The 19979-nt window shown below is 42.5% G+C and overlaps 1 protein-coding gene across 26 annotated transcripts in view; it reads left to right on the forward strand.

The window, feature by feature from the left end:
- CAMK2G (calcium/calmodulin dependent protein kinase II gamma) overlaps positions 1 to 19979 on the forward strand; it is a 119374-nt gene that overhangs the window by 9471 nt on the left and 89924 nt on the right. For 15 of the 26 annotated variants that reach the window (XM_068198525.1, XM_068198514.1, XM_068198520.1 and 12 more), the window contains exon 3: positions 1034 to 1134. The exons of the other annotated variants lie outside the window; for them this stretch is intronic. In XM_068198525.1, coding sequence (XP_068054626.1) covers positions 1034 to 1134 — 101 coding nt within the window. The remainder of the gene's footprint in view (positions 1 to 1033; positions 1135 to 19979) is intronic. 26 annotated transcript variants of the gene reach the window in all.

Below are 19979 nucleotides of genomic sequence, written 5' to 3' on the forward strand. Positions count from 1 at the left end.
GTTGTCAGTGCTCAGAGTAGTCATCTTCGAGAAAACAGAGGTGCACTGATTTCTGATGGGCAAATGCATCCTTAAAATTTTGAGTTGCTCACTAGATGTTTTGGGGTTTTTTTAGTGTATGGACGAGATACGACTCTGTAACTCCAACCGCTGTAGTTGCTGCTGATCCTTACGACAATAAGCTTATGCTTCAAAAATAGGGGTCCTATGAATTAGGCTGACATCATGTTCCTTTTTATACCTTATCGAATTTAAATATCACTTTATACTTTGGTAACGTCTCCCCAAACATTCTGGTATTGCTGCCTACATGATTTTTTGAGAACAGTTGTAGAATACCTCTGAAGAAATGGGCTGACAGTATCTTAGAAGTAAGCTTTCCAAACACTGAGGGTAGTCAAAGATAAGTGGGGCATGGATTAACTTTCTGCTGAAACTGAGTCTATAGTTGTTAAATTTTATTTCCTTGTGGCTTTTTTTACCTTTTACTCTTCATCTGCCTTTCTTTTTTTTTTTTAATTTTAAGTTCATTTAGAATGTTCATTTGTTTCTCATGGATCAGTTACTTTAACCCATAATTATATTAATTTATAATACTTTGATTGAAAATAGCCCTTTGGTGATGCTGCTTTACTCTCCTTCCCTCCCAGAGAATATTGTACAATTTCTGTTGCTCCCACAATTTAGATGACCAGACTGGGAAGTGTGGCTGTTGGTGCAAGCGGCTGATGACTGGTGTCTGAGACTAATACAGACATGCCAAGAGAGCTGGTTAATATTGTATCTTGCCTTTTTATGATGGAATCAGGAGAGGAGGAGGTGACCGTGTGGCATTACTTCTGGTGTCAGGATCTGTCTCACTGTGCTCCTGGCAGAGCCAGAGGGAGAATTCCCCATCTCTGAGATGTGAGTTGGGTAAATGTGATGACATTTCAGGGAATGTGTGTGCGCGTGTAACTTTCGCATTATGTTCCTGAGAGCCCGCGTTACATATCTCTCTGGTGACCCCCTGTCCTGCTGCTCCCATCCAAAGTTCCCATCCTGAGTTAGCTGTTGGCCAAGCCTCCACAGCCATGAGCCCTTGTCTTATCTGTGGCTGGACTGTGCTTACCTGTGACGCTGGGACAAGTCCAGGTTAGTGTGGTGCTTCAGAGAAGGTTGCTAGCTAATCTTTTCTCTTTGCTAAAAGCCAAAGGTGATTTCACTGTTAAACGCAAAACTTTTCTTTCTGGGACAGCAAAGGTAGCATCTCTTTTTGTAGTGCTATTTTTTGTGTGATTCTGTCAGAGTCCCAAAAATTGAGCTGAGAATTGTCTCAGTAGGCGTTGTGGGAATGAAGACACAGTTAATTTTAAAGAAAAACAAATGCCATGTAAACTTATTTCTAAGGAAGGAATATACTTGTGAAGATGAACCTGGGAACAGCCAGAGCTCTTTGTAGGCCTACGAGCCAAAGGCTAAATGGCAGATCAGGCAGGGAGTGGCAGCCTGCCTGCTGTGGCAGAGCTGCTGGGTTATCTCTGGGGGCTGTTGCCATGATGACAGTGGCAAACAGGGACTGAAAAATTTACCAGATGCATGTGAGCCAAAGGATTAAACTTTCTCATAGGAGAGAAGGGAGGGGAGGAGGGTGGGTGATGAATTCACGAAGGACAGTATCCTAGTGAGAAACACCAGGCTCACTTTCTATACTACTGGGATGGCAGGGGGGAATGCAGACTGGCATTCCTCCTCCAGTCTAAACTCTGAGCAGCACTGCCCTGACACAGTTCCTCTTTGAAGAGAGGGTGAATGCATCCTGCTTTCACTGCATAAGTCATTGGGATTTGCATTGCTTTGGCAGGTGGAAAGTAAGAAGTGGGAAAAGATGGTCTCTCTTTTTTGGTATTTTTTCCCTATTCCCTATACCTACAAGTAACCCTAGTTCTTTACTTTGTGCTTAGAGATTTTCTGCACTAGAGTTCATGCAAATCAAGTTTCAGTGTTGCCTGCAGGTTGCAGACTATCAAACAGGGTTCTAACCAGCCTGCACTACTGTCATCAGTAGCACAAGACTGTTGTCATTGAAAATGTCTGATGCAAAACCGTATCAGCACTACTAAGGCTAGTAGTGGTCTTGACCCTGCATATGTTTTTGTTCCCTTCCCAGAGTTGGGGCAGTGTCCCTGCACGTCCGAGTTGATAGCATGGTGGGCAGGCAGTGCCTGAGAGAGGCTAAGCTTGGCAGTTTTCCCTCCACTGAAGTCTGAGGAAGTCCTATTCCAACCCTGTGCTGCGGCCTCCTTTGTGGAGGTTGACTGCAATAAGGACTGGTCCTAGGAGAATTAGTGATTTGCAGCTAGCTGGGGAGCACAGAGCTGGTGAGGGGGTCTCTGCACTCAGTGCCCAAAACCTCAGTGCTCCAAAGCAAAAGGTGGTATCACTTGGTTGTTTGCAGTACTGCAAATTATTACAATACCATCTTGCAGACAGCTTCAGGAAAGACCTACCTGGCTGTGCCTGGAAAACTTCTGAAGAGCAATATACACTAGTATAAAATGTTTGTCTGAAGGCTTAGTAAGATAGAATTGTGGTAATAAAAACTAGGTTCATTCTAGAAGGGCTTCTTCAACTTAAAACATTTATTTATAGAATGAGACACTAATATCTATGGAAATTATTGATATAGGTCTTTCCCACCTGGCCAGATCCCAGTGGACTCTTTAAGCTCCTGTGAATACAGGCCATATGTGAGAACAAGGATTTTAAGCCTCCAAAGCCAGTTCCTGAAAGCCTATGGAAAGGATTCTTTCCTTTCCTGTCCTTCATTTCTACTTCTCTTCTAGGCACCTGAGTTAGCTGGTGTAGGCTGCAGCTTGTCTTATGAAGTAACTCAGTGTTTGGATGTGCTTCATCTTCTGCAGTTACTGTCATCCCTGATAAGTCAGTTGGTATAGACTGTGGCAAGTGATAGCTGTGAAGACAGAGGTGTCATTTCATGATGTTGAAGGCAACTCTTTTTTGAAAGAGGTTTTCTCAATCCCAGGGGAGCGGTGAGAAAAAGAGAAGCAGTCTGACATAGCCTGACATCTGAGGTGAAAAAAAGGAGACTGAAGAGTTAAATCCTTAAACTTCAGCATAAGTCCTCTGTCCCCTGTTCTTTTACAGGGCCCTCTTTTTCACAAGGGGTCTCCTTGCCTGTGCAGCAGAATTTAGTCTGTAAAGTTTCCTGCAGCTCTGGAGATGGGTGAGATGTGTGTGTTTATCCAGCTCTTTTGGCTGCTAGAGACCTGATCTCATACACCTGACTTGAAATGTGACTTCATAGGGGACAGTCCAGTGCTTTCTCTGCAATGCACTTCCTATATGCACATTTCAAATTACATGGGTACCCTGGAAGCTTTTTCAGAGAAAACAGCTGGTTAAAACTCTTCCTATATTGGTCTCCAAATAAACTTTTTGTTTCTACCATATTACGTATTACAGCAGCTGCCATTCTTGCCATTCTGAAAATGTCCATGTGTATCTTGGTTGTTGTTTTTATTTTATTTTATTTATTTCCTCATATTCATTTATGTCAAAGCATATAACATTTCATGTGTAATGGGCCAAGAAATTGCCCATTGGCTGAAGGAAAAAAATAGATGTAGAAGGAAGAACTTGTCTTTATTGGCCCCTGGAAGATTTTTCTTGGAGGCTACTAGAGAGTATGGCCTGGTGATGCCAAGCAGGACTTTTCTGTTGTTTGCCAAAATAATTGGTGTGCTGTTAAGTTTAATTTTACCTGCCTCAGGGCCTGTCCATGTAAGCTTTGGGTATCAAATGTCCTCTGTTGAGATTGTGTCAGAGAGATTAGGAGCATTGAAGTTGCACAGCTTTATTTTATAACTGGTGCCTGTGCAGAGACAAAGCTTGATTCTGATTATGTGTTTCTTCACTACAAGTTAAAGTAGTGATTCATAGCTCCTGTATTATTTTAAATATTCCTGATTTTTGGATTGCAGATTGAAAAGTGGCTTTCAGTTCTGCTCATTTTTGTTTGACTCGTGTGTCATCTGGCCTAGAATCTGCCAGCTCTGCAGATAAGGGTGTTGTGTTGTGTCTGCTGCTTGTTATGAAGTTGCCTGGATTAAAATTTTTGATGCAGAGCAATGATCCACAGCCTTCTCTGTCTGTCTGAATTGCTCTTGCACTTAACAAGGATGCTGTAGAGGACTGAAGTGTTGGTCAACTTGTCCTTTGTGTGGAAGCAGTTCTACAGTAGTAAAGTGGCAGTTGAGCTCTTGTTTGTCTTCTCCAGACAGCCAAGTTCAGCAAAAGAGATATGAAAAAAGAGACCCAAGGCAGTTGGCTTTTTTGATAATCATGATCAAATATTGCTAACAAATTCAGGTGACTTGAGTTGCTGCAGACCTGGTTACAGTTTTAAGGAAGCACATTATGCCTTCTTAACTCTTTGTGGCTATGTACATTTAATTTCTTCAGTAGTCCTGAAGCTGAGCTTAAAAAGCTTTCCCTCCCACCACTTCACAAATACTCAAGAAGTTTCTTATCTCCCTGATGAATTATGAAATGTTAATTGCTGAAGTTTTTTCTCATTTGAAAGCACAGCACAGCCAAATTTCTTCCATGTCTTGGAAACAAAGCTTGGGTCTCATGGTTGCAGTTACCTTATCTAAAGGGGTGGCGGGGATTGGCTCAGGAACACGGCAACATGCAGCTCGGCTGAGCCAGAGGAACTTAAATTCTTCCTTCTGCATCTTTGAATTCCTGGATCCTGCATTGCAGTGACTTGACGCTGCTGAGATCTGCCTCCCTGTCGCACTGTTGCCTTGTGTGCTAACCAGCTGTAGTCTGATACGTACTTAGCTGGTTCATCCAAATCCACCGACACCTGATGTGGTCAGCTGATGGGGAGAAGAAGGGAACTTATGTCCAGAAATAAGCTCACTTGGTGTGGTTTCTCTTTGTAAGGCTGTGATCTTCAGGACCCTCTGTGCCTAGTGAGTTTGAGACAGAGCTGCTGGAGTTCTTGCACATGTACAGTTGCTGTGAATGCAGCAGAGAAGGTGCTGATATGGCTGTGTTGCCTTTGGAGCAGCTCTGTGTCCTACTGTCTCACTTACTGCGTGTCCACTTTAAGAGAGTTCATCTGCAATGCAGCTGTTAGGAAGGAAGTTCTGTAAATCAAGAGGGAGTGAGTGCAAGTGAGCCCAGTGTCTGCAGTTGTGGCTGGGTCCTCCCCACTGCACAGGGAAACGTGTTCAGAAAAGACTTTTTGCAGGAGGAGAAAGGGATGGCAACACAGTGATGATGGCAGGAGTCCCTCCCTTCTGTGCCTGTGTATGCATCAGCTGCTCAGGAGCAGGAAAACATGGAAAAGCACAGTGGGCAGCAATCCTGGAACTGGAAAATCCTGTCATGCTTTTCCCCTCCTCACTCTGCCACAGTCTAACCAGGTGTTTGCTTAGGGCCAGTCCTGTCAGGATGTCTTTATAGCACACTCCCTTCTTACACAGGATGCCCTGTTAGAATTTGGAGCTTGTTGTGATCTTCTGCATGTCACTCAGAGGTGCACAGAGGCCCCATGGGTCACAGGTTTACAACCGTGGTGTCATTTGTTGCATGGCTGTCAGAGAGACCACGTGCTGGTGCGAAGGGATGATGCCAGGGAGAGAGCCCACAGGTGGAGTCAATTGGAGTGCCCTGGCTGTTCAGGTGTTGCGCCTGGCAGGCTGGGGACTGCTGATGAGTGACTTGCTGTGAGGGGAAGGAGGAGGAGAAGAGCCATGTGTGCAGTAGCCCTGCTACAAGTGGGGTAGATGAGCTGTCTGAGGGGAACTCTGAGAGGATTGTAGCCCCTCCAGCACATGTGAGGAAGGCTGGCTGGGGATCTTGTGGCTTTAAGCATGTGGCTGAGGAGTGGACCATTTGTTGTTCTGCTCTTCCCTTGCCTCTCCTCTGCTTCTCCAGGAAGTAGAAGCGCCTCAAAAGACTGCCTGGCTATCAGCTATGACAGGAACACTTGTACAATTTCTTCCTGGTTCCCCATCCATAAGTTTCTGAGGATATTCTGGTGAAGAAACTCCTCTGTAACTCACAAGGATTCATAGGGCCCCTTAGGCCATTGCTGAAGAGGGCCCTAAAGGGCCTTCCTCCAAGGTGGCTGCAGCTTATAGGGAGTGCATAATGCTTTTCATTCTGGTGCTTAGCAGGCAAGGCTTTCTCCTTCACTGTATTTAAAAGTATTCTGGGCAGACTTGTTTCCAGATTTCTATTTCAGTTTCTTTATTTCCACTTGGGAAAGTGTTTCCAATTGACAGTCATTGGTGATGCAGAAAAAATTGATTTATGATTCAACACCCACTTTTCCTCCTCTGCTTTTTCTCTGCCTCTCCTGTTTTCTGGACATTTGTTGTCCCTCTTGTAATAACCAAATTGTGCTAACTGTGTGTAAGCAATGTCCCTCCCCTTTTGCTGGGGGACTGTCTGACTTGTTGTGAGAAGTTATTTTTAGGGTTTGCTTCCTGGGATATTCTACCCGTGGCCAGTTATGGTGATGAAAATGTCACTGAGATGCAGAAAGGACTCCCAATTCATTGATAGCATGCCTGATCTTTCTTTTGTAAGGGTGCCCATGGAGATCATGAGTTCCTTACAAATACATTGCCAGCGCTTCGGGACACAGCCCCAGTGACTGTGCAGCCTAACTCCCTGTTAAAAGCATAATGGGCTTCTGAATTAGCCCAGGGCAAAAGAAGAAAACAAGCAATTAAAAATAAGTAAAGACTTTCTTGGGTTGCAGTGGAGTTGGTTTCTGGCCTTTTTTTTTTTTTTTTTTTTTTTTTTTGGTGTATAGGGGTCAGAGCTGCAGTGCTGTGTGTCAGTGTACAGGCCAGTCCCTCACAGGCAATTTACTCCTTGTACTGGATGTATTATGTTGCACTGGGTTGCTGCCAAATGGCTGGTCTAGGCTAGAGGAGAAGGTGTGTGCTTATTCTTTTGAAACACCTCTCCTGCCCCCCAGGTCTGTGGCTTGCAAGACCCAAAAAAGTTGATCTTTATGGCAGCTGTAGCTAACAAAGCATGAATGTAATACAGGCAAATTACAAACCTCAACTGACCAAGGCTGTTGGCTGACAAAATACTTGGCTGAAGGAACACCTGTGTCTTCCTCTGAAGATGTCTGTTCCCTCTGTATTGCAGCACATTTCTTTTCAGTCTTGAATCAGGAAAACAAGTTCAGAAGAACCACTCTGTGAGGAATTATTGAAGTGGTGGGGACGGACAGTTATTTGTTCTGTGGGTAGACTGGAGATCTGTTTAGATCTTCATATTTCTTGGAGCAACTGTAGAAGGGGTTGCTTTAGTGTAGCTCTGGAAACCAGGATCTTCAGCAGCTGGGTCTGAGAAAGGTGCATGTGGGGTGTTATATGGTGACGTGGAGATGTTGAAATAGCTTTTGTGTGCCTGTATTGTACTCTTGGAAGAGAGCATAGGAAGCAGAGCCCCTTGAGTGGCTTTGGATCAAGGTAACGGAGAAGTTTAACTTGGTTTTCAGGCCTGATGCTGTTGGGATCAGGAAGCCGTGTGGCTGCAATGCAGGGATGGTGGCAGCAGTCTTGAGTGGGTGGGTGCTGTGCCTGTGCAACACAGACTTGTGAGCTGCCTGCAAGAAAAGCCAGTTACAGAAAGATTGGGGGAGACTTCTCCCTGATTAGATAGCATCTTCAAAGTTATCAGTGCTTAGAAACTCCTCTCGTGCTTTTACATACAGAGTTTCTGTGTGTGTAATATACACGCATAACCCTGTGTATGTTTTTAAGTAATCCTGACATTTGAAATTGTTTTAGTGAGTGGTAGCTTTTATTAGGTCTTCTTGCTGTCTTGCTTCCATACAATACCTTGAAGAGCCTGAGCACTTTATATGCAGAGGATGAAGTTCTTGGAGCCACATGGATTTACTGAGACATGGTGCACTTTGCTCTTCGGTACAGAAGTATTTTGGTGGCTCTGCTACAGGTGGTATCTGCTGTGGCACATGTGTGCATTTTAAATATTCTCACATTTAAATGTCTGGTTAGCTGCTCTGTATTTACTGCTTGCTCTGCTTAATTTAAAGTTCTCCTAACATTGCTAGGGGAACTTAGCCTTAAAATAGATGGTTTGACCTTTTTTTTTTTTTAATTATTCTAATCCCCTGAGGCTTGATGATCTTTCTTGTCAGAAGAGCGTATTTTAACAGAGGTATTATCTCTTTCAGAGAGAAGTCATTCAGCACTGGGGTGTAGTGCCATTCATCTGTGCCTTTAAGAAGATTTTGTATTTAGTTTACTTCTCTCATACATGTCTCTCAAATATCAAATCAAGGCAGCATTTCCAGCATCCGTCCTTCTCCCAGCTGGCTGGAATACCTAAAAAGAAGCAATGGATGTAGACTAGGTGTTGCATGGACACAGGCCCCACAGCATCTCCTGCAGTGAAGGATGGCATTATGCATTGAACAATGATGTTCTGCTGAATACCAGTATTAGGAGTATGTAAGAATTCTGGGGTTTTGTTTCCCTCCTCAGTGTCTCTCATTTTCATTCAAGCATAAATTTCCTTGGTTCATTCAAAATAAATCCAGCTGTTTGGTCACCAGTGGCTGCATTATCATGTACCATTTTATTCAAGAGCCACATTGTACAGATGTGTTATGGGAAAACTGGGACTGGATGCAGTAGGTGTGCAGGCTTGGACAGCTCTTACAGTGATGGCTGAATTGGAGCACATTGGGTCTGAGAAGGAGCTTTTGTAGCCCTTTGTGCACAGTGAGAGCATTATGGTTTCTCTTCATATATTGGTACAGGTGGAGTCAATGCCAGGAACTTCCTCTTCCAAGTAGGGCTTTTCCCAGGGTTTTGTTAATGTGCTTTCACCTGTGGGTGTTTAGTCTTGTTGATTCTCTTTGCCCCCACTGCTTTGTCCTTCCAAAATATGTATTCCTCTACCTGGAGGAATGTCATCATTCCACTGCAGTGTGCTCCTCTGCGCCACCAGGAGAGTGTTCCTGCAGCTTTTTTTAACCATGTATCCTCAGTCTTACTTTGTTGTGCTCCCTGTCAACTGTGTAATACATCAACAGGTTTCATTAAGTATCCTTGATCCTCCCAGTACTACTACTGGGCAGGGAAGTATTAGCCCTGTTTTACACTTGGGAATACTGAGAAAGATGCAAATTTTCAAGTGCTTTCCAGAACACTTGGCAGTGAGCCATGATGAGTTAGGAAAAGAGTCCAAGTCATATTCTTTGCTGTAACAGTGATAGGAAGAGTGTAGGTAGAAAAAAAACCTGTGGGCATTTGGCAGAAAATAACGTGGGCTAAAGCATGTAGTAGTACGAGGAGTTGTGGTATAGTTTGCTGGTTACAATAATAATATTTTAATGTGTTTTCTTTACTACTTTTTGCTCTGGTTTGCTTACTGTTTGTGTAATACAGCTCCAAAATATGTTATATTTGGTATGCCTTTGGACTCTCTCCCTTTCTGTGATTTTTCCAGGTGAAAAGGATTGAAAAGTCAATAAGAGGTAACTGCTGTTGGTACAGCAGGCTCTTACATGACAATAAACACACAATGGTTTTGTGTGTGTGTTAGAAGACCTATCAGAAAAATTAGAGGAGGTCACTTAGATGTAAAATTATTACCTTGTATTAGTCATAACTACAGGGACAGTACCATCTGCAACAGTTTATTTTCTGAAGTGTGTTAAAGCAAGGTGGCAAAAATGAAAACTTAAATCTCTAAGATAAGCAGCTGTACCTAAGAGTTAAGAAAACCCCATTTTCATGACAAGAATTTAGGTAAACTCTAAAATTGTCTGCATTTTGAGATCTAATTCATTGATTTGGTTGCAAAAATTTGGGTTATGGGATGCTGTCAGGAAACTGTTCCTGCCCCACTCTTGCTGTGTCTTTTGGCTAATAATCTGTCTGTTAGTGCAACGGTTTCTGCCTTCCTGGAGAATTTGGAAACATCCATATTAGTGCATGGTTAAGGCATTTGAAGTCTTTCTCCAGGAAACAGCTGTAGGTGCACAAGGTATACCGCTGCAAGCCCTCTTGACCATATAATGTCAAACTAATATGAAGTCTTCAAGAGCAGAAGTTCCTTTGCCACCCAGGGAGGAATAAAGTCTTGTGTGTGTTTAAGAAGATTACTGTTAGCTCATTGGAAGGAATAATGAGAAGTTATAGGACAGAGCTGAAGACCTGTCATTAACTGAAAGCCAGTCCAGGAGAAGGAATAAAAACTATGAGGGAATGACCAGAAAGCTATTCTACACTTAATAATGTGTATGCTGGGGATATTGCTTACTTTTCAAATTGTGTGATTCAGGTTTTGTTTAGAAGACAGTTAGAAACCATACTGTGGCAGTGCTGCAAGGAATAGTCATATAAGAGTAGAGGGAAAAGGAAAATAGTAGAGAGAGGTAGAATGTGATTAAGGTTAATTAAAGTGTAGTGTGAAAACTAGTTAGAGGCTCTCGTCTGCCCTTTTTGTAATAAAAACAAACGTGGTTATGCAATGAATGGAAAATTTATCTTTTCAATAATTCATTTAAAACTTGTTGCCTTTAGACAAATATTGTAGATTAGGAAAAAAGAATGAAAAACTTGCATGTAATTTAATTTAAGTCAGCATATTTGAAGAGGAATGCTTTTAAAAAAGGAATGGGTTTACAGACTTTTTTCTTCATGTTGTGTTTTGCATTGCAAGTTTCATCTGTTCTTTCCTTTGTACAGGGTGACTGGGATCATCCTGAAACATAGATACATGTCTTTTTTTAATCTTTTAATTCACTGTTGTTTTCTTCATAACTTCAGCAAAGAATACAGGCTTCCCTTTGGAGAAAAAGGTGCTCTCCTAGCACCTGAGCATGAGAGTGAAAGATGGAGGAAGGGGTGGATATTTGACTCCAGCATTGGGAATGATTCATCGTATGTCTTGATACAAAAAAGCCCAAACAAGCAAGAGAAACCACGAAAACCAAACCAAACGACAACAGAAAAAAAGTAGCAATATACATCCAGACGCTATCCTTTTTCAGTCTGTCCTTTCTGCCATCTGGCTGTCCTAATGCTCCAGCATGTTGCAAGTTGTATTGTTGTTATTCTATCTGAATTAGCAGGTTTCAGACACCCTTGGTTACAGAAAGTGAGGCAAAATGAATTAGAGGTCTGGCAATGAGTGTATATTAAATTTAGGAGCTGACAGTACTGCCTATCATGACTTGACTTTCTCCACTTTTGGAAATTGTATTTGTCTTTTTGTGCTTGAACTTCGTTTTCATCTTTAGCAGGTTTGCATAGTGTGTAATGGTGCTGAGGACTAATGCTCAAGCATGGACCTATGCTAGCACTATTGCACATAATGTTTTGGCCTCCAGGTTGCAAAGAATTTTTCTGCTAGTTTGTTGGGTTTTTTTGATGGAGGACCAAGGAGAAAAGGAGAGCCTCAAGAAAATGTAGCATTCCGTGATGCTGTTTTTAGAAATTCTGTGTGGTGCAGGTTTATATAAAAGACACTTAAGAAGCATTTCCCTGCCACCCCCAGTTTTTTACCTCCTATGAATAAAAGAATGTTAATACTGTGAAGGAGGATGTGAAGCACTATTCTTCTAGGCTCAGTCCTGTGAACAACCATGATGTGGTGCATAGTTGGAATTAACTTTTTATACTGGAGCTATAAACATTGTTCTGCTTCTCTCTGTGGATGATATGCCAGTCACCTCCAAACAAACAGGGTGTCTGTTCATGAATAGAAATTCCCTTGGAGTTAAGGAATATTTGAATTGAAAGTGTGAAGAGCATGATGTCAAGCCTTCTCCATTGAAAATTATATTAAAAGTTGCTAGCTGTTTCAATGCACAAGTTGTAGTGGTGTCAACTAACTGAAAGCCCTGGTGATTCTACAAGTTTTGTGAAGCACTGAAACACTGCAACAAGTGGGGAAGGCACTTCTCTGATTCTTGAGTGTATTATAATTTTCATGGAATCACAGAATCATAGAATGGTCTGGGTTGGATAGGACCTTAAAGATCATCTATTTCTAGCCCCCCTGCCATGGACAGAGATATCTTTCAGAAGTCCAGGTTGTTCAGAGTCCCATCCAACCTGGCCTCGAACACTCCCAGGGATGGGGCAGGCACAGCTTCTCTGGGCAACCTGTGCCAGTGCCTCACCACCCTTACAGGCAAGAATTTCTTCTTAATATCTAATCTAAACCACTTTCAGTTTGAAGACATTCCCCCTCGTCCTGTCACTACATGCCCTTGTAAATAGTCCCTCTCCATGTTTCTTGTGGGCTCCCTTCACGTACTGGAAGGCTGCAGTTAGGTCACCCTGAAGCCTTCTCTTCTCTAGGCTGAACAATCTCAGTTCTCTCAGCCTTTCCTCATAGGAGAAGTTGATTAGATCCCTCTAATCAACTTGGTGGCCCTCCTATGGACTTGTTCCAACCGACCGATGTCCTTCTTGTGCTGGGGACTCCAGAGCTGAAGGCAGCACTCCAGGTGCATGTTGTTGGCTCGTGTCCAGTGTCTTGTCCACCAGCACCCCCAAGTTCCCAGCATGGCTGCTCTGGATTGGTTCATACCCTAGCCTGGATAGATACCTGGGGTTGCCCCTGCCAGGTGCAGCACCTTGCACTTGGCCTTGTTAAACGTAATGAGATTCCCTCAGGCCCACTTCTTGAACTCGTCCATATCCCTCTGAATGTCAGCCTGGGCTGACTCTTCTAGGAAGAAGTCAACTTTCCCTGTGCTCAGTAGCTCTGTAGCTTCATAAAAGTGAAATTTTTGTTCAGGCTTCTCTTTGGGCTTCCAAATATATATATTATTTCAGACTTTCAGTAGAAGTGAGAGCTCACTGTTCAGTCTGTATGTGTGAGGGAGGCCAGGGAGGCAATATGTACTTGTTTCTTTAGGTTGCTTATATGCCTGAAATTCAAGGGTGTGGTTGCATATCTTTATAAATCCATGATGTGATCATTAACCCCAGAAAGTTTGGCTTGAGTAAAGCTTCTGTTTCAAAATGAAGTATTGTTCATTTTTAAGTCATGAGGTATAGCTTAATTGCAAACTGGAGATCTTTAAAACCATCCGTCTCTTAACTGTCTACTAATTTGAAGTAACTGTGAACCCAAATGAAGAGAAAATAGTGCTTGGTTATGAATTATTGGTATTTATGGAAAGGCAAACTGTTTCCTTCCCTCTTGCCCTTGCCACAATAAGGGCATTGCTTTTGTGCAGTGTAAACTGCATTTAGTAATGGTCTTGTGCTTAAGAGCTTGTAGTTAATGAGACCTATTAACAATAATGAAAAATGGCATGCTTAAAGTGCAGAGCTAGTCAGAAAAATAATTCTTCAAGAATGACTGGATGGCTGTGTACTCTTTCTTGGCTTATTTAATTTAAGGGGTGGGGGAGGAGCACAGTCTTGGCTCTGAAACTAATTATTCTTCTACATATGTGCCCGTGATCTGCAGTTCCTGCTGGGGATTTGCAGAGCTGGGGCTTCTAGAGGTAAAGAGCTTCCCAGACTGAGCCTAGCTGAGACTGAGGCACGTAGGCTTGGCTTTGCTTTGCTTTCCCAAGCCTCAGTGGGAGCAGCAGTAGTAAAACCTTTTTTTTCTCTTTTCAAATGAACACATCTGAGTCAACAACACAGAGCAGTTGTATGGAGTAGAGAAGTGATTTTTTACATAATTATTCATCTGGCTATGTTTGTATTTTAGTGTGTTGCCACCTCCGCATCATGTGCTGTTTTAGTTAGACAGGATATACATTGCTTTTCAATATGTGAATAATCCTGCTTAAGAAACGGGGAGGATTGGCAATGATTTTATTGGATTTGAGATACAAAAACCACTACATTCGTGCTTAGGAAAGGACACAAGGACACTGCCTGGATGATGGCTGTTCATATGAATAAATAGTAAGGCATTACAGGGAAAGTCTAGAGAAGTGAAAGCTACCTTTATCTCTGCCTTGGTGTCCTCCCACTCAATATTGCACTCCTATGTACATTTTAGTAATTTCCTTTTCAGCTAGGACAGCCTGCCATGCCAGCCACCAGACCTGGAATAGCTTCACTTAGTGGGGGACCACCTTGTCCATCTTCACTGAAAAGGATTTCTCTGGTTCTGTTACTGCTCTGTTTGTGCTAAGAATTACAGCTTTTTGTGGTTATAGGTTCTGTATATTGGGAGAACTTCCATGCCATGGGACAAAGTGGGCACATTTTAGGACAAAGGAGAGATTTTCATGTAAAGGGACTATTTCTTCTCCCACTTTGGAGGCAGCATTGATTTGTGAAGACAGACTTGATTTCTTGGTTCTGTACTCTGGCTGCCAACTAAAGCTAATGGTACCACACCCCTCAGGGTTTTAACTGAACTTCCTCTTCTAAGAAGGTACCATCCTATTAACTGCCATCTGTGGCAGGATCACATGCTCAGAGCAGTCCTAGATGGATAGACAGTGTCCAGCTCAGTGGTGATTCTTCTCTCTTTATCCTCTGGTGCTAAGCAGAAAGGTGTCAGTGTCTGCTTACAGAGGAGCTGTTTCTGTGCTATAAAGAAAGCATTTCAAGACACTTTGTCCTTGCCTCTAGCAGGTTTTGGGAGGTTCATGTATTTTTTCAGGATATTTTGTATGCAAATGTATGTGTCCTTTGTGGAAGAGAAGAGTTGAAGTGCTTGCCATAGAGCACTCAACCTCTTACTGTAGAGACTGTTGAGCCATCTGGGGGACACAATCACCTTCTTGAAAACAGTCTTCTGAAACTGTTTCTGTGTGGAAATTGGAATCTAGTGGATACCTAGGGCATGCAGGAGCACTGGCTAGGAGCTTCCTTTAAAATGGAGCCGAGAAATATGCTCCATGGTGAGCTGCTGCATCCCCAGTGAAGCTGCAAGATTGTTAGACAGGAAGCAGGCCAGTGCATGGAGGACCAGGTGGCTGTCAGTGAAGCAGGGAGCAGAGCACTGATGAGGGTATGCAGAGCACTGCTCTGTAGGTGAGAGGAGAAATTAGTTCTTGGTGCAAAGTGTTTTGTGGCCTGATGGCCAAGGCCACTCACCAGTGCCAGCTTTGCATGCACATTTGGCCGGATTTTCTTTTCCAGGTCTTGTTCTCTCCTGCTGTACACTGCCACAAGTCCAAAATTTGTGAGTTTAACCCAGAATTGCAAGGATATGCCTCTCCTTTGTTTTCTTAGACTGGTGTGTTTGAAAAGATTGGGATTTCCTTACTGAAAAATCAAAACAGAGATGATTTCCCCTGGAATTTCATATTTTCTGATAAGGTGTTAACAGAAGGAAGGGAAAAAGTAGTTCAGCAGACCTGAATACCATGATGTAAGCTCGTGCTAAAACTTGGACTTTATTAATTGCCTCTTGCTCTCCTTAGCTTGTCTGTTTTTGAGGTGGAAGCACTGAGCACCAACGCATCTACTGGGCATAATTTATCTTGACATTCCCATTGTCAAGCGTTCCTTGGGATCAAACATCTAATGATGCATTCTCTAATCGCATCTATGATGTGGCATCACTACCAATTTGCATAGACAATGTTAATTCTGCTATTTTTTTTAACTTCTAGGTATTTTGCCACAGATCCTAGGTATTCCATTTTTAAAAATATGTGTTTTGCCTACTGGATCAATATAAATATTTTTCCTCTTTCTCTTCGTTGACTTGGTCATTCAGTGCTGCAACCCAGTGTTTTATTACTCCTACTCCTGAGTTAAGTGTTGGCTGGTAGGGAAGGAAGGCTTTTACATCCACGAATCCTTTGCTAGGAGATAATATCTTTTGTAGTAGCTGCCACTTCTCCTTCTATCTCCCTTTCTATGACTTGTGAAAAGTATGCAAAAGAGCATGGTGAACAAAGATGCAGTTTGTCACAATCTGCCATCGCTTCCAAGATGTCTACAGTATCTTTTGACTAGAGTGAATTGGTATAAATGGCTGGGTGCAACTTCAAAGTGCATTTAATGTTTGGATATTAGAGCATAGTTTCTGTGTAGCTGGTATGGAAAAGGAGACACCAAGAAGTGTCCTTTATTAGAAGCACCTATAGCAAATGGGTATCTCTGGGGCAATATTACCCTTTTCCTTAAAAACTTTACTCATAGCTTGTGTAATAAGATGATAAGGGAGTCATTGCATTTTCGTGTCTGCTGAGGTTTGGTATTAAATTCAGACAGAAAGCCCAATACCCCGTCTTTTTTTTTATCCTTTTCTCTCCATTCTTTCAGAAGTAGCTAATGTCTGGTCAAAGCAAGTCAGATTATTGGGCAGGCATCATCTGTGGAAAAGCAGAGAGTCATACTGGGCCTCAACCTTTTAGAATGTAGACAATTTTGAGTCTTGGATTGTGTTTCTGTAAAATGGTGTATTCTGTTATGGCTGGAGTTAATAGGCTAGGTTAATTGTTGTCAAAAGCATCTGAAAATCTAGTGCTAGAAGTTTCATAGGAAATGCTAGATGCTCTTTTTGCAGCCAATATGAAATGCTAGATCTGTATTTTGTTTGAAGGGTGTTTAAAATTCTTCTTGATGCTTAGTCATGACCTGTCTATATGTTAACATCCATTTTCCACATAGTAAATACAAACTTTAACAATTTATGTGCTGAGCAGAAGGATCTTTCCTATAACATGAAATATTTGCTAATAATCTGTCATGTTTTGGGTCACTCTGGTCAACTGAGGTAGATGATTAGAGCTGGTCTAGTGATGCCCTTAGAGCTTTGCTAATCAGAGTCTTATGAACTGAACCAGGAGCAAATATTTTATCTTTGTAATAAAATTTCATAAGCTGAGGGATCTCAAATTGCATTCCAAGCTGACAGTGGTAATGGGACCACTGAATTGCAGTCATAGGCTGGGGAATCACAGAACAAAGCTGTATCTTAAATTGGAGCAGAATCTGAATTCTCCTATTACATAGTTCAGACATGGTGAGGACAGTTAACATGTTGGTAATATGATGGTTCAGCATAAAATCAGAAGAAATAATAAAACTTTTTTCTTGGAGGGGGGGGAGTGGTGATAGTTATTGCTCTTTTAAAAGTATGAGGAGCAGAGGGAAGCAGCCTTGCACTGACGAACACAGGAAGATGCAAAATAAAGATCTGGTGTATTTTTGCCAAAATATGACTCATTCTTTCTCTTATCCGACTTATATTCCTGGGAGCGTCTGATCACAGAGTTGCAAACTGATTTTGCCCAGTGGTTATGACTAAAGTATACATCTTGTTATTATGAAGGCAACCAAAAGCTCCTAAGGACTGTCTTTTGTCAGAATAGCTGGATAGGACAAAATATGTTTACTCAGCAGGAGGCAGAGAAGACTGGAAAAGCACCGTAGAGCAGCAGACATTTGGTTTTCTGAGATATGTTGCCCTCTTTCACCTCTGATGTCAGAAAGCTAACTGCCCCAAGTCCTCCTATGTGAGGACCTGCTTATTTGATAAACAAAGCAAACTCTTCAAAATCCCCTCTTTTCCTGGTAAAATGGGTGTTTTCCCTCTGTGGACTCCACTTATCTTGTCTTCCCTGTGCTGCAGATCAGAGAGGCCAAGACAGGTTTATCTTAGCCCACAGCAGTGCAGCCTGCCATCAGTGTGAGTCTGGCACAGCACTTCCCGCCAGCCATGGCAATTGGTGGTGTCACCTGGCTCTTCCTTCTGAAACACCTTCCTCCCACATCTGCCTGGGCTATTTGGTAGCTGCTTTCCCCAGACATGTCTTCACTTTGTTCCTGTGGAGCCATCTTTGTGATTTTTCTCTTAGCATGCAGAATTATGTATAGGCTGTAATAAAGAAGAGCTTCTCACATAAGCAGTCACTGATGTGCTTTTCTGGATAAGTTGCTGTTCCCTTGAAGCTTCACTTTCTTTTAATTGCGGAGTCAAGTGTCCTGTTTCTCTAATATTTGAATAATTCTTGATGTGTGGCTTTATTCTTGTCAGGCAAACTGGGAAGCTCTAGCTGTCTCCAGTTTTAACTTTGGATGCTTTAAATGCCTCAGTGCTCTGACCTAGTGGTTTCCTGACCAGCTAGAGCTGGAGAGAGAATTGCTCTTTATGCTTATGGACATAGGAGGAGATGCTGCTCCTTGCGAGTTCTTCAGTATATTGAATGAATGAGAGGGGGCTAAATGCAGATTTAGGACTTGGTAGACTGTAGTTTTGGCTGTACTTGTTAAAGAGCAGTAGGCAATCTGAAGGGTATCACGCAGTGTGTATTCTCATGGGAGAGATCCTTGGTTCTGACTGTAAGCAGCCAACTGCATAATAACTTTTTGGGAAATTGCTGTGTTTCACTGACTGCTAAACAGCCCATCTTTAAGCACTGCTGTCTCAATAGCAATGTCCTATTTGCCTTGATACAATCCAGATCGCATGTGATACCCTGGTATTCTATGGATTGGGTTTTATTTCTTTATTTTAGGTGCAGGATCTGACTCCTTGCAAATTTCAAATAAATTGCTGTATTCTCACTCTACTTTTTTGATCTCCAGAACTGAGTATTTTTCTTCACTACATGAGGCAGGGATGGTAAAGATAGATATTCCTTATGTACTTATAAAAATGATTGCCTCTGTATGAGTGCCAGAAGTTATGAAGGGAGAATATTAGGGGAGCTCTGAACAGTTTTCTCTTATGATGGAACAGAAACTAGGAGTAATTCAGTCAGGAGACTAGAACATCTCATGGTCTGACATGAACTGTGTGTGAGCAGTATCTTGGAGTATCACAGCAAAGGGTAGTTGAACTGTCCCCTATAGCAACATGAGCAGTCTCAGCCAGCATGAGCTCTGCTGCTGCTGAAAGAGGCAGCCTTTCTTCTGGCTGTTCCCTCCTTGCACTAGCACAAATTCTTTATATAGGTGTGTAGTGAACCAGGGTAATGATGGATCAGTTCAGTTATCCAGTTCAGTGCGCTGCTGCACAAGTGCTCGTGTCAGCATCAAAAGTAAAGAGGATACAGGGCCATTAGCAAGAGGCAGGGGAAGGATGTGACTGCCAGCTGTGCAACAAGGGGATCTCCTTTACCTGCTGTTGGACAAATCTGCACCACAGACAGAAGAGTGATTTCTTTTTTTCCTAGAGATACTAAAAAAAAAATCTGGCTTTATCTTAGCTGTGGCCTTTCACGGGAGGGAGTCAGGGTACTACATCAGTGCTGTAGTGGGATGTTAAGTCCTACAGCTGTACCACTGAAACCCTCGATTTCAGTAGCTTATGTAAGGAATCAGAGATGCTGTTGCATCTCTATGCAGCTGAATTACTAAAATGCTATCTAAGGGGTATCTGGGCTTTTTTGGAGGAAGTGTGAGGTTCTTTAGGGTAAACAGTGTCTTACTGTGGTGCTAGCTTTGCTGATGTGCACTAGCCTTTGCTGAAGGAACTCTTCTAATGCAACATCCTGGAATTGTTATGCCTATGAAATTTATTTACTGGTAGACATGATCCAGACAGAAAGGAAGACCAGCAGTGGTTAGTATCACCTCTAGCAGGGAATTTTAATGTTCTGGAAGCGTAGTCTTGATGGTGTTTTCTGTCTCCTCAAGCCTCCGTGTCAGATGCTGAACCCAACATTTGGGTCTGAGATTTGTCTGATTATCTATTTAAAGCTATTGCATGGTTGAAGAGAATGTCATACAGTCTTAAGATCACTTGAATGAAGAGATCTCTATGCAGTGTGTCCTTTGTCCCTGTGGCAAGTCATTTCATACAATTCAGGAGCTAGGCTCCAGGAGTGGGAGCAGTTATCTACGTGATCCCTCGCAGTGTCATTGCCCACACGGTGAGTCACTGGTAATGCCTGAGTTCTTATTTTTAGTCCTGTTGCTGCCATCGTGCTGAAACCATTGGCCGGTAAGAGACTTAAGCGAGGAGATAAACATGTTAATCTCCCTAGACCTTCCCCCTCAGCTGCTGCCGCT

This window comes from Anomalospiza imberbis, chromosome 8 (genome assembly GCF_031753505.1).
Source record: "Anomalospiza imberbis isolate Cuckoo-Finch-1a 21T00152 chromosome 8, ASM3175350v1, whole genome shotgun sequence".
Taxonomy (NCBI): Eukaryota; Metazoa; Chordata; class Aves; order Passeriformes; family Viduidae; genus Anomalospiza; species Anomalospiza imberbis.